Source organism: Dermochelys coriacea, chromosome 21 (genome assembly GCF_009764565.3).
Source record: "Dermochelys coriacea isolate rDerCor1 chromosome 21, rDerCor1.pri.v4, whole genome shotgun sequence".
NCBI lineage: Eukaryota > Metazoa > Chordata > Testudines > Dermochelyidae > Dermochelys > Dermochelys coriacea.
Window position 1 is genome coordinate 6,268,042 of NC_050088.1, and position 12,236 is coordinate 6,280,277.

General features: G+C 45.5%; 1 protein-coding gene across 1 annotated transcript in view; it reads left to right on the plus strand.

The window, feature by feature from the left end:
- Nucleotides 1–11,423, plus strand: part of SLC26A9 (solute carrier family 26 member 9) — a 45,034-nt gene extending 33,611 nt beyond the window's left edge. The window contains exons 16-21 of the mRNA XM_038379710.1: nucleotides 1,128–1,247; nucleotides 2,177–2,494; nucleotides 3,010–3,064; nucleotides 4,333–4,478; nucleotides 7,188–7,265; nucleotides 8,286–11,423. Coding sequence (XP_038235638.1) covers nucleotides 1,128–1,247; nucleotides 2,177–2,494; nucleotides 3,010–3,064; nucleotides 4,333–4,478; nucleotides 7,188–7,265; nucleotides 8,286–8,333 — 765 coding nt within the window. The 3' untranslated portion in view covers nucleotides 8,334–11,423. The remainder of the gene's footprint in view (nucleotides 1–1,127; nucleotides 1,248–2,176; nucleotides 2,495–3,009; nucleotides 3,065–4,332; nucleotides 4,479–7,187; nucleotides 7,266–8,285) is intronic.
- Nucleotides 11,424–12,236: the final 813 nt, after the last annotated feature.

Below are 12,236 nucleotides of genomic sequence, written 5' to 3' on the forward strand. Positions count from 1 at the left end.
CTAATTGGTTCCAAAAGTATGTGGCTCTCAGCCTCTGATCTGACTGCCCAAAGCCAGCACGGCCTGGGAGCCCCATGTGGGATTGTGTGTTCAGTTTCTGAGAGCAGAGACCATGCCACTCACCTTAGCTAGGAAGGGGGCTCAGCTGAGGTCTCTGCAGATAAGAAGCATTGCAGGATGTGGTCAACAGCAGACCACCTCCCAGCATAGCAACATGATCTCCATTTCCCAGTTTAGCTGTCCAGTCATGTCACAAACACTCAGGACTTTTAATTAATGTTTTCCCTGCAGGGCCCTGCTTTATTAAAGTCCTTCAGATTCCATAACATAAGCAATTCATTTGCCCTCTCAGGTACCAGCAGTTCCTTTCCCAATCAGCAGGATTTCATAAATAATCCCTTCTACCTTTCCAGGGTCCTTTTCTTCCCCAGTCAGTGAGTCTCTCTACAGCCCTTCTCTGATGCACCCTCCTGGCTGCTGTCATATGACTTTTGGTGTGTGCCAGCTGCAATGTAATCCCACTGTTACTATCACATCTCATGTACTACATGCTGGGTAATAACATGAGACGATTCCATGCTTGTGAAACTAAACCGGCTCTTTATTAAAATAACTATTTCCAGAGGTGCTGCAATGGCCACTAGCATTACAGTCCTGTGCACACAGACTGACTTCCCGCTGCCTCCTCCAAACTCTTCCCTCCTCCTGCAACCTGTGCTCCTCCATCCAAGTTTTGTGCAGGTTGCTATAAGAGCTTGGGACTTTAGCCGCTATGGGTATGTCAACACTGCAGCCTTCCAGCCCAGCTGGACAGACTCACACTAGCAGGACTCAAGCTAGCGTGCTAAAAATAGCAGTGTGAACATAGCAGCTGAGGCAGACACTCACCCTGAAACAGGGAGTGTGTAAACTGGGGGCACAGTAGGTTCCATTTCAGCCTCTCTGTTCCTGCTGCCTTCATATTCTGTGCTCCTGAGAAGGGAAGTGTTGTTGGACCATGTGCCAGCATGGGCAGTGGTCAGTTTCCTTTTCTGTTTTTCATATATGGATACAAGGCTCTTGAGCTCATGATACTGACAGATGAGCTACATAAGCAAACCCAACTCACTATCTCTCCTTCTCCACAGACTGGGGTAGATCCTGGCAAAGTGTACTTAGCCAGAAAAAAATACATGAAACACCAGCAGAAGAAGGAGGCATCACAAAAAACAACGAAGCTGCAAAAATTGTTCTTCAGGAACAAGAAGGTAACTCACTCTGGGTTCCTTTGATTGCTGTATAGCCCCACGAACGTCCTTGTGTCCAACCTCCCTGGGGCACTTCCCCCATCCCTCTCTTACCTATAGCGCATGCTACAGTGACCTACACAAAGGTCCAAACCATGCTCACACCAAACTTGGGGGCAAAAGTCCCACTGAGTTCAGTAGAAGCAGAATTCAGCTCAATTAGCCCAGAGTGACTAGATCGGGAATGACCAGCCTGGGAGCCCAGGGCTTGTAACTGCAGTGAAAGATCACCCATTAGTGATCTGGTCTCCTTTTCATGTTGTGGCTAGTGAATCCAAAATGACATCAATGATGGAAGGGTGCAAATATGGGCACAGTGTGTCCAGTCTTGATTTTTAAAATGTATGTGAATATATATGCAAAGTAGATATAGCCCTTAGGAATTATTTGGCAAGTTGCCGAAGTGGCCTCCCATGTTTGAACACAGCTGGTCGAGGTAACTGGTACCTGGGAAGACAACTTAGAGGATCCAGGAAGGAGAGGCTGTATCAGCCCTGGCTGCGCCTCCACATTGTTCTCCTACTGACTGGATCCTGAGGGCTTTCTCCATCTCACCCCATGACTGCTCTTTTCATGGTCAGGGAGGCTGTCGAATGTCCTGTTGTCTGCTAGGTACGAATGGGCCAAGTGGGAGTGGGGGTGGCTTGGTGGCTGGAATGCAGCTTGCAGTTTGAGACATTGACAATGTTTGACAAACTGGCTGATCCTTTGGGTGCAGTCAAAAAGAAGCTCACGCCTGCTGTAACTCCACTGAAACTGGCCTGATGGACGTCTTTCTAAAATACATGCTGTAGCTCAACTGCAAAATTTGGGCTGGATGCTGGCCTCAGGAGGTAGGTTGAGAGCACTGATAATCGCATCCTGACCTGGTTGCCTTTGTTTGGCTGCAGACCTTGTCAGTGCAAGAGCTCCAGAAAGATTTTGAAAGCACCTCTCCGACGGACACCAACAATAACCAAACGACTGCCAATGGCACCAGCATCTCCTACATCCCATTCCACCCCCCCGCAAACAAAGCCGGGCAGGTCAATACCTCAAGTGAGCTGGGCAGCATCTCGAGCCACCGAGGCAGCACTTGCAGTGTCATCCCAGTTGCAAACATCGACCCGATGATCACAGCACCACCCTACGTCCGCTTCCACACCGTTATCTTGGACATGAGTGGAGTGTGCTTTGTGGATCTGATGGGCACAAAAGCTCTGGGGAAGGTTAGTTCTCTGCCACTAATTCAGCATGTGAATCCTTGGGCAAGTCACTTCTTTGCAACTCTGTTTCCCTTCCATGCAATGGGGATAAAGATGCTTCTTCTTCAAGCGATGGTCCCTATTGTATTCCATTGTGGGTTCATGTGTGTTATGGTTACCAGATGGCAACTGTGAAAAAATGGGACAGAGGGTGGGGGGTAATAGGCACCTATATAAGAAAAAGTCCCAAAAAACTGGACTGTCCCTTTAAAAATGGGACATCTGGTCAGCCTAACGTGTTTGCACCATGTGCCCAGAGCCAGTGAGAAGGAATACAGTGGAATACAGATAGAGACCACACATACTGAAAACCTCCTGTTACAGGTCCTCTTATCTTCCTCACTTACAGCTTGTGAGGGTGTATGAATTAGCATCTGCAAAGTGGATGCAGAGCCTTGGATTAAAGGCCTTATATAAGTCCAAAGCATCTCTAAATATTACTGTTTCTTATTATCCTCTCTCTCCTTCTTCCCGTCCAGCTGTGTTCCAGCTATCAGAAGATTGGGATTAAAGTCTTCCTGGCAAATGTGCATGGTAAGCATCCAAGCATAGCACATTTCTTTGTGCTCTTTCCCCAGTTTCTCAGACATAGGCGTAGTGGTGATATATTTTTTATATTGAATCAATGGAAAGGGTGGGACGAAACTGCAGAGAACCAAAGAAGTTTTCAGTTATCTAGTCCTCTCCTATGACTAGTGCAGGATTGTTCCCTACAATATATTCCCCAGTGCTACTCTGAAATCTCCTAAGTGATGAGGTTTCTGTCACATGCCACTCCATGCTGATTATTTTAAGAAGCGGGATTTCATAGCTCAGGGCCATTGAGAATAAAGCAAGCTTGTAGCAAGAAGAAAGGGTTTACAGAGCTATTTCATTCCACAAAGGCAAAATGAAAAAGGGGGTGGTTTTCTTTGTGATTGAGGCTTTTGGATGTTTTCCACTTGGAAACATTTATTTCAGGCCCCATTGTGTTCTCTTTGGAGCTTAACGGCTGTGGCTAATGGTTATAAACATGCAAGTTTATCGTCCCACAATAGGACAGGATTATACTTAGACTTTCCTGGGCTTCGTTGTTCTCCGTAATAATGTGTAATTGACATGTCAGAGCAAATCAGAACAGATGAGACAGAAGAAAGGTGGGGAATATAGACTGGAAAAGGTCTGCGTTTGGTGTGTATAAATGTAGGCATCTTATCTGGGATTGGATATAGATGTTGTACCTCCATAGTTTGCACCTAAGAATACATATATATGCAGTAAATCTGTCTCTCCTCTCCCTTCCTTTCTCTCTTCCAACCACCCTGCCCATTGGACCTGCCTCACCCCAGGACAAAAATTCTGCCAGAATCCTCCCATCCCAAAATCATGGAAAACTGCCTGTCCAAGTCAGACCCTTCTCCACTGCTGCCCCCATGACCCACTGAAAACCCTCCCTGGGATGCCAGCACAATCACCTTCCTCCTGCTCAGCCCAGCAAACCATCTGATTTCAGTCACGACCTCAGAAACCAACCATAGCACAGAATGTAGGAAAAAATTCTGCCCTCATTTACACACCTGCAAGCGCATCAGCAGCAGTGGGCCCTCCGGCTTTAAAGGGGACACCAGTAATGCACAGGCTTTGCGCAGGCACTCTGCTCTGTGTAGGGGTGAATTCCCAACCGTTTCCTTTCTGATCTGGTAAGCGTCTACCTACCGGGATTGCTACAGGTTCAGGAACTCTCCATCAGCCCCATTTACTTTCAAACAACTCCTCCTTCAGTCTCTTTCTCTTTGCTCATAGCGTCTTTTCCCCTTCTGCAGCCCAGGTATACCATGACATTAGCACAGGTGGAGTCTTCGAAGAAGAGGGCCTGGACCCAAGTCACATCTTCTTGACCATCCACGATGCTGTTCTGTTTGCGCTGGCAAATGCCAAAGGAGTTTTCTGTCCTCCTGGTTTAGAAGAGGTACGCCTTGGGCTTTCCACCAGGTTGCAGAACTGCAGGGCTGCATTCTGCCCTCAGCTACACACATGCATACACATGAGAGGATAAGAGCCTACTACTGTTATTCCATTAGCTCAAGTGGCAGAGACCCAAGCGTTTAGACCAGACACCCATATGCGGGTCACTGTCCAACCCTGTTGAAGTCAAAAGCATTGCACAGGTGTAACTGGGAGCAGGATTTTGCTCATAATTTGATTACCAACGAGGAGGCATAGAGTCAAACAAGGGCAGAGATCAGCCCATAGAAACTAGAGGCAGAACACGTCCACCTCCCCTGGAAGTGACTACCAGTGGGAGGGGCAAGGAAAGTGACATGCAGCAATGTGGCACGTGCTGTAAATACAAGGGTGACATAGGTTATTTAGTAAGATACCAGCTGGTTATTGCATAGTAACTGGAATGGAAACAATGGCCAGGCTGCCAAGTTTATCTCATGATAACGTGTTAAAACATCCAGACTTGCCACTATGCGTGTGCGCAAACAGCAGCTCAGCCAGGGGAAATACGCTACCAAGAGACGTTCCCCTTTGGAAACCCTGCTTCACTTTGGGCCCCTTCTCCCAGTGTATTTCTATTGCCACAGGAGGGTTGGGTCGAGCAGGGGAGGCAGAATTTCTAAAGAGCAGCAAAGGGACTGCAGGACTCCCTGGGAGCCTGGAAGGAAGAAGAAGAATTATTATGATGACCCTGGGAACTTTTCTTCCCCTCACTGTCAGTCACCACAGACTCCCTTTCTGGTCATCCACATATTATTTACATTGCAGTAGCTGTTAGAGATCGGGGCCCCATTGTGCTAGGTGCTGTATACACATACACTAAAAGACAGACCCTGCCCCCAGAGAGTTAGCAACCTAAATAGACAGTCAGACATGGGGTTGGAGGGGAAACAAAGGCACAGAGAGATGAAGTGTTATGGGCATGGCAACAGTGGCAGAAAGAGAACTCAGGCCTCCTGAATCCCAGTCTAGTGCACTGTCCACTAGCTTATGCTGTCTCCTGAAAAACACAAAAATTATGTGCTTTTTTAGCTCCCAGCACAAGGGCAAAACCTTCCTAAAACAATGTACGCAATTGAATCATGGATCGTGCAGTGATGAGGCATTCAGTGGGTGCGCACAATAAGTGCACCTTACACCCCAAGGGGAGTAGCAGGCTAAGCGACTGATAGGATGGGGTATGTTCGGGGCAGGGGGCTGGAGAGTCTTTTAGGGTGACCATACGTCCCGTTTGGGCCAGGACAGTTCCTTTTTTAAGCCCTGTCCCAATCGTCCCGACTTTCTTTTCCAAAAGGCGGAATTTGTCCTGTTTGCTCTTGCTGACTTGATAAGTTGGCAAGAGCAAACAGGACAAAGGCCTACTTTGTCAACAAAGTGGGGTGCGAAGGAATGGGGGGGTGAGGGGACAAGGGGCGATGCCAGCCCTGTAGAGTGTCCCATTTTTCTTTGGGAAATATGGTCACCCGAGCACTGGCCTGGGGAAAGGGGCAAGGCCTGTCTGATTGGGGAAAGTGTGCTCAATATCTGTTAGCAATAGCCATATTGAAAGGGCCAAATCCTTAGCTGGTGTAAATTAGCACTGAAGTCAGTTGAGCAATGCCAGCTCACACCAGCTGAGGATCTGGCTCATACTTTGTTCCTCTATTTCTGGCTCCCTGACATCCCGTGTCACTTGCAGGAAGGGAATGTGTCTTTTTTCCTGGCTACTCAGCGATGTCCCAGGGAACCGCAGGACAGTTGGAATTTTAAGTATAGCATCTGTGGTGCTGATGAGGGCATCAGCAACACTCACAGATAGACACTGAGCTGTGCAATCATCAGACACCACAGTGATGAACGCTTGTATATGAACCAACACAGACAGAGTGGCTCACACAGCTTTAAGTGACCACTTCTGAACACCAGTCTTGCAGTTCACTATTCCCTGAACAAGGGAACTGTGGTCTGACCTCTCCCTTGCCTACACTGTAACTAGCTGCTCACAGCCCTGGACTGCTCCCAGCCCACTTATTTGCATTGCTACACCTGATAAAACTTCTGCCGCCCCAACCTTGGGCTGACACTAGGCAAGACCTTATCACTGCTGCACAGCAATTATTTGCTTTTTAAGAGATTTGCTGAAGGTGAAACCACCTGGCTCCCACTGAGATTTAGGACAAGGAAACAACTGACTCTTTTTTAGTTTTGTTTGTTGAATCTAAATGTTGGGGCGGGCAGGGGGTGTCTTACAGGGTCAGTGTTAACTCAGTTGGGCCCCAGATTCCAGTTACTTTACTTCAAAAAGGTAGTTTCACACTGGAACAAATATGGGTGTTTTTTTTAAAGAAGAGCCAAAAGGCAATAGGTCTGATTCTCATTTACATTAATACCTCTTTATACCATCTTCACAGCCAAAAGGGGCCACAAAGAGGCTGTGAATGTAAATATAATGCCAAAGTGGTGTAGTTCAGCCCTAGTGTAAATGCAAATCAGGACCAATACACTTGCCCAATCATGTTCTGTATCCACTTTACTGGTTTTGGGTCTGATGTTTTGGTCCAGACCCATGTCCAATAACAATCTGTGCTTCCAAATTATATAGGGCAACTTCATAGGCTGTTCTTGGGTTAGCTACAGTTTTATCCTTTTCAGTCCTGTGCCTGCTAATCATTGATTTTGACTTCTTCCCATGCAGAGACCAAGTCAGACAGAGCTCTCCATGTATGATGAATCTGTGGATGAAAGCAGTGCAGAATTCAAGAACTTGGAGGAGGTGAGGAATAGGACCAGGAATCACTTTGTATTGTGGTAGCACCCAGCTGCCCCAACTAAGACTGATGCCCCATTATGCTGGGAGCTGTACATACACATAATAAGCCTCTGCCCCATAGAACTTAGAACACTATAGATGAGACAGACCAAGGGTGGGCGAGAGGGAGCGGTGTTATGCAGTTTGCAGATGGGAGGCTGAGGCACAGAGTGATGAAGTGAGAGGCCTAAGGTCACACAGGGAGGTCAGTCTGTGGCAGCAGCAGGAACTGAGCCCGGATCTCCTGACTCCCAGTCTAGCGCTTAACTATAAGACTGTCCTTCTTCTGAAGAGAGACTCGTTTGTCTTTTGTTGCTGTGTCTGCTGCTTTTTATCTGTCATGTGCCTGGACGCTGGTGGACTAACAGTCCTCAGGCTTAAATGCAAAAGCTTGGGGGTGGGGAGGACAGGAAGAAACCCTCACCCTACATGGTATGGTATTACACACTGTGGTGGATGGTTTATGTCTTCCTCTGAAACATCGGGCACTGGGCAGTGTCACAGGATACCGGGTTAGATGGGCTGTTGGTCGATTCCAGTACAGGAACTCCTGGGTTCATATTGGAGATGGGCCTGTGCCACAAAGTTCAGATCCTGAAGGCCTCCAGAGTTTGGAGAGTGTGGAGCATGAGGCCTATCACTAGATCTCGGTCCAAGTACTCAGCTGGTGTAGATCGGCATAGCTCCATTGACTTTTATGGGGCTGCACTGTTTGCATCCATTCAGGGTCTAGCCCAAGAAAGACAGTCATTGGAAAATTGACCCTTTCAGCCTCTTAAGGAACAATGCAAAGGAAATCCTGTGAACCAGGTAGCCACAATGCCAATAACCTTCCCTCTTGAGGTGTAAAGCGCAAGAGGAAATGAAGAAGGTGAAAAGCTGGATACAGAAATGGAGATCAAGTGCAGTGGCTGTGAGGTTGGACACCAACATGTGAAAGTCATTGGTACCATTCTAACCAAACCCATCTTGTTGTCCCTTTAGGAGATGTTTGGAACCATGTTCCATTCGGAGGTCCAGACAGCGCTGTAAGTGCCTGGGGGAATGTTAAAGTGCCGGCAAAGCCTCCAGAACTGACTATTCTCACGTATTCCTTTATGAAGAAGTTTCCCCTGTCTGAATGGTGCGCAGAGCAGCCTTTCTGTGCTTCCAGCCCGGGGTAGCAGTGAGGTTGTGAGGCGAGGGGCCGTCACACCTCTCCTCCTGGCTTCCTCTCTCCTCTTTCCCTCTGTGTGTGGAATTCAGAGCAATGGACTCTTGGAGCAGGTAGCAGAACACAAAAGAAGCAGGAACTCAGGAAATAACGTTCATCTACATGTAGAAGAGCAATTTAATGGGAAGTGCCTTTAGGTAGAAGGATTATTAATATCAGTCATCATTGTCAACCCTATCTCTGTCTCTCCTCCTCCAGAACCCACTCACATACCCAGTCATAAGGATTGCATAACACAGGCATCACCTTTATTTTCCTTCCTTTTTCCAATGAGGTGAAATATAAGGAAATTTACAAGCCTTTCCTGGCTTTGATTCATAACCACAAGTAACCCTCTCAAGATGCAGTGACGCAGGTTTGCATGGTGATAATATTTTAAAATGTGCACTGACTTTTTGAGAATCTGCACACTGAATTTAAGCCTGTGAATTTCTTGGGGTTGCTGCCCAAAGTCACCTCTATATTCTCTATTACCCTACAGGCCCTCCTGCGCTTTCCTGTCTATTACCAGGTACCATTTACTGAGCCAGTGCTGTATTTTCTGTTACCCTAAAATCCTTGGTACCACTGCATGGGAGTAATACTGCATTCTATATTATATGCTCAGGCTATTTTTAGATATTAGCCACCCTCAGCTCACATGACCAAGAGCTCCTACCAGCTCTAGTGGGAGTTATATTCACACACTGGCCTTCCTAATAGTTTGGGTAGTTAAAATAAAGCTTATTCAAAGCACCGGCAGAATTAGGGCCTGATTCAAAGCCTACTGAAATCAAGGAGAATCTTGCCTTTTACTTTAACAGGCTTTAGGTTAGGCCTTTAACCTGGGAATATCATGAGAGCAGGTATTCCTGTGGTATTTTGATACTTCCTCTTCCTATTCTCAGTATCTGGACATTGCGAAAAAGTTCAGTTTAGATTCAGCTCTAGAAATAGGAAAGTGTTTCAGGGTGAGCAGGTTTTCTTAACCAGTGTGCCCATCCCTAGCAAATTCAGGGACAGGGAGAGAGAGACCCTTCAGCTCAGTGCATACATCCAATGGTTCTTGATGATGCTATAACTCAGGAGCAGTATAATTAAAGTCTGAGCATATTTTGGGTATGCCAGGAGTCAACAGCTCTTGTGATACGCAGCACTAACCTCTCCAAGCTTGGAGCTTCAAGCTGAAGAGATTTTAGGTAATCACCTAAGTGACAAGAGAAAGCTCATCTGCTGGGATTGCTATGGTGTCTGGTCCCTCATGCGCTATGTGAATTTGAATAAAAATCACCACAAACTGATGCTACCAGGACTATCTACCTCTCGGGCAAACAAGCCTGACTCGATAACCCATAGACAGATGAGATCTTTTAAATTTTTTTTAAAAAAATCCTAATACTTTTATATATAAAAGTGTGAGTGATGCTAATAACTATTGCTATTTTAGTTTTCTGTTATAGTTCCTTCCTTTCATCCCCATATTGATTCTCTGAAGCCTATGACTAGAGGAAATACATTTAAAGTATATGTAAACGCTGAAAAATACAGTATGTTGAGGATTAAAGGGACACTTATTCGTACATTTAGGCCCCAAATTCAGGTTTTGTGAAAAACAATTTTGCAAAAATTAAGATGAGCAGAATTTTTTCTATGATATTTTTAAAGTTCTGATGAAAGCAGTTTTTTGTCTGGATTTTAAACCTTCCGCTGTAACACTCTTAAACCACCCTGATAAAAGGGTCTTTGAGATAACATTATCAGGGAAAGAAAATGCAGCTGTACTGTGGCTCCCAGACAAATGATGCCCCACTTGCAATGAAAATAGAGCTGCATGATTCATCCAGGCTAGACAAACATTCCATGTTATAACATCAGAGCTGCCTGGGTTTTGTGTGGCATCTCATTAATTAAGTCACCATTGCTCTACCTCAGTCTCTGATTACATGCTGCAGGAGAAAATTATTAAACAAATAGAAGTACAGTTTTCTTTAGTTGGGAGAACACTAAAAAAAGGTTACTTCTCACTCTGACCTTAGTGAGACAATCACAATTTTGCTGGGACTGTCATGTCCTACAAGCTAAGATCAGAATAAACAAACAGCTTGGTGTAATGGAACAAGGGGCTTTTTCATTATAATAAAAGCTCTGTGGTGACCTCACTTTAAATTAGTGATATTCCTAATTGCAATTCAGGAATCAGAGTGTGTCTGCTAAACGTTCAGTTCACAGTCCCATAGGCCTGACAGCCAAAGTATCAGTTCAAATACAGGAAACCTCAGAGCGACAGATCCCTGTGCAAAGTATGTATTGATTCCTTTGCAGTTCCCAGCAGCATGATGGATGGGATGTCAAGAATGATGCCATGAAAGTAGTGGCAATAATTACATACTCTGCCACCTTGAAGTCTCAGGTAGAGGGATACTTGGTTTCTGTAGCCCAGTGCCAATTCTGGTGACAAATGCAGCTCTCAGTAGCTGACAGATGGTATTTTTGAAGGCATAACTCCTGTCACCATTTTGCTACTGAGTAGCACAAATGTTTTAGATGCAGAACCCTGACAATCTATGGGTCCCAGAACATTAGTTGCAAAGGCGACATTCACCAATCTGAACAAAACAGAATGACAAGTTAGCATGACTTGCATTTTTCTTTCAAAGCAAAGATGTGGCTAGCTCAGAAAGCTTCATTTCCAGAGTATCTTGACCAGGGAACTAGAGAAACTCAGAAAGAGAGTCCATTGGGGTGGTAAATTCTAAAGTTCCAATGACCTTTTATGCCTCTGAAAGTCTAGTGATATTAATATGTAATTACTTTGAAACTTTATTTGATACTTGCATGATGCATAACAAGCTCAAAATGTTTGTGTAATTTATTTAATTTAATATTGGTTTGGTTCTTCTTTTTTTGATAATAAACAATATGTGACAGATCATATGCTTTATCTACTGATTTGGGAGTACACTTTCCCAGAACCCTTATGCCAATTCTACTTGGTACTATGGTGATAAAAGCTTTATGCATGCCTATAGTTAATGTATTTTCCCAGTGTTGTCCTAGAGTTTCTGTATGCTTCTACACCTTTGCAGAATGAATTACTCTTATAGAATCCAGGCTACATCACTCTCCTATATAAATCACATGGCTATTTATCAGCAAAGGGTGCTCCTTTTCCTCAAGAATTCTCTCATTTTAGAAATAGTGTTAATGCCATCGCAGGATTTCCTGGTCTGCCTTCCCCAACAAGAGGTACACTGCAATTGTGCTTATGTGAATGTGAACTGAGTTTTTTTAGAGAACAGATCTTGCCCTCCTGCTGCTAATGGCAGCAATAAACACAACGCATGTAACATGACTTAGGCATACGAAATTTATACACTTCTATGGTGGTGTTCACTTGCAGATCCTGGTGTCTATTAAACAGTGTGATTAATTAAGCTTCAAAACATCCCTGGGGAGTAGGTATGATTGCCATTTTACACATGGGGATACTCAGGTGAAGTGAAAAGCAGTACTTGTGGCACCTTAGAGACTAACAAATTTATTAGAGCAGAAGCTTTCGTGAGCTACAGCTCACTTCATCGGATGCATTTTGTGAAGTGATCTGCCTGAGGTCTCAAAGGGAGCCAGCAGAGACAGACCCCAGCCCCTGGGGTGGGCCCCACACTCTGCCCGGGGCTGGGAACAGGCCCCAAGAACCCGGCCTCCAGCCCCCTGCTCTGGGCAAGCCACGTGAGCGCTCAAGC